This window comes from Kryptolebias marmoratus, linkage group LG14 (assembly GCF_001649575.2).
Source record: "Kryptolebias marmoratus isolate JLee-2015 linkage group LG14, ASM164957v2, whole genome shotgun sequence".
Classification (NCBI taxonomy): domain Eukaryota; kingdom Metazoa; phylum Chordata; class Actinopteri; order Cyprinodontiformes; family Rivulidae; genus Kryptolebias; species Kryptolebias marmoratus.
In genome coordinates, this window is record NC_051443.1 from 25,495,832 (window position 1) to 25,498,114 (window position 2,283).

The window sequence follows — 2,283 nt, forward strand, 5'->3', positions numbered from 1 at the left end:
TCCTCCTCCTCCTCCTCCTCCTCTTCCTCCTCGTCCTCCTCTTCCTCCTCCTCCTCCTCCTCCTCTTCCTCCTCCTCTGTATCTAAACTTTAAATCGATTCTACAGAAACGTTTTCGTCGTCCGGTTTCTGTTGCTCGGATCCAAACGGTTCTGCAGGTTCCACAGGGTTCTGTTCTCGGCCCGGTTCTGTTCTGAGTCCAGCTGTTGACTGAAGGAATGCTTGTCGCCCGCCGTGAGTCTCTCAGCTACGACCACTGAGGGAGCGGCCATCTTGAATCATGTCCACCCACAGTTACATGATCGCCCGCCTTTTCATTTGGCTAATTTGACAGTTAAAAATGGCCGCCCGGGCGTTTTAAACTCGAATGAAGTGATTTCAGCTTCTGGTCGAACCTGCAGCGCGGCGCCGGCGCCGAGGAATGGCCGCCGCCCAGAGGAGATCAAAGAGTCTCTGATGGTCAGATCTTTCAGGGTCCTTGAATGCACCACGGGGGAGTCGTATCAAACGGCGGTGCCTTCAAGGACCCTCTCTGATTGGTTGTTGAGCAGCTGCTTTATTTTAATGAAGAAAACAAAATCCAGTTCCTGCTCCCATCAGAACCAGAACCGGCCCGGCCGTCTTCCTGTCGGATGGGAAACGGCCGCGGCGGCGTATTTTCTGTCACTTATTTATATTTCCCTCTCCTCCATCTGTGCCGCCGCGGCCGTCTCCTCGCTGAGCCGAACGCAGGAAGGCTCGTTAAAAAGTCAGAAGCATTAAAAATGCACGCCGCCCCGATCCGTCCGCCATCTTCCGTTTGGGATGAAAGGCTGAAGATGGCCGCCGCTCGGTGGGAAACGGAGGATTTCAAAATAAAACAACTTTATTTAAACGGCAACAAAAACAAACGGTTCAGTTTCGGTTCATTAATGTCAGAACCGGTCCGGTTCAAACAGAACCGCTTCAGTTACAGATCAATCGATTTAGCGCCGAGGCCGGTTCTGTTCAGTCCAGTTCATCGGTTCGTTTACACTTTCAGTGAATAATGACTCGATCAGATCCTCCGATTCAAACTTCAGCCTGATTCTGTTGAGTCCAGTTCAGTCAGGAGGGGTCAAAGGTCAACGCGCCGCAAACATTTAATGAGTTCGCTTCAGTCAGATTCAAAAACTAATCACACCTGAAGTCAGAGGAACAGAAATTTATTTTGAAACAGATTTTAAAAAATAAAATAAATGATTTAAAGTTCAGAAAATAAATCATAAAAATCAGAATAAAATAAATAAATCAGAAGCTCAGGAAGAAGAGGAGCCCGACCCGTCAGAACCGCAGGACGCCTCAGGAAGCTGGCAGCACACACACACAAACACACACACACACAAACACACAAACACACACAAACACACCATCTCGTGCCAAAACAGTGAGTCCCTGCTGGAAGCTGCTCGGAGCTTTGGGAATTAGAAGTCCCACAATTAAACATATGGGCATTAAGATAATTGTCAGTTGTTGTGCTGCAGTGTGTGTGTGTGTGTGTGTGTGTGTACTTTGTTGACTCCTATCCATCTGTCTACCACACACACACACACACACACACACACACACACACACACACACACAGGAGAACAAAAAGACACTTCAGCTCCAAAACAAAAAGAGGAAAAAACAGTAAATTTGTTTCAAAGCAGAAAATCTGAACCTGAAACATCGGAGTTAAAAAAAAAGGAGAAATAAAAACTGGAGGAGGAGGAGGAGGAAGAGGAGGAGGAGGAGGAGGAGAAACTGGCTCAGTTTGTTTAGAGGGAAGAGGCTGCCCCCTGCTGGACAGGACCAGAACTGCAGAAACGATCTGTTTTTTATTATTTTACATTTCTAAATTATCTTTTATTTATTCTTTTAGTGACGGAAATATTAATTTGTGTTTTTATGTTTATTACTGTAAAAATATCTGGTTTGTTTGGAAACAAACAAAAAGGGAAACAGTTTCAAAATAAAACAATTTATTTGGTGCAGATTTAACCCTTCATGTTTTTGTTTCCTTAGGTGGGCGCTCACAGAGAAGATGGCGGCAGTTTGCGCGGTGGTCACTCCATGGCGGGTCAGGTGTCGGTCCCTCAGCTGCCGGTTCAGTCAGCCACCTCGCCGGACCTCAGCCAGCCCGACCCGTACCGCGGTAAGACCCCGGGCATCCGAACAGCGTCAGGCCTGCGTCCGACCGGCGTCAGGCCTGCGTCCGACCGGCGTCAGGCCTGCGTCCGACCGGCGTCCGAGCGGCGTCAGGCCTGCGTCCGACCGGCGTCAG

At 48.5% G+C, this 2,283-nt stretch overlaps 1 protein-coding gene across 8 annotated transcripts in view; it reads left to right on the top strand.

Annotated features, from left to right (window-relative positions):
- LOC108245755 (transcription factor 4) overlaps window positions 1-2,283 on the top strand; it is a 179,084-nt gene that overhangs the window by 163,351 nt on the left and 13,450 nt on the right. For all 8 annotated transcript variants that reach the window (XM_037979322.1, XM_037979321.1, XM_037979324.1 and 5 more), the window contains one exon: window positions 2,025-2,154. In XM_037979322.1, the coding sequence (XP_037835250.1) occupies window positions 2,025-2,154 (130 nt within the window). The remainder of the gene's footprint in view (window positions 1-2,024; window positions 2,155-2,283) is intronic.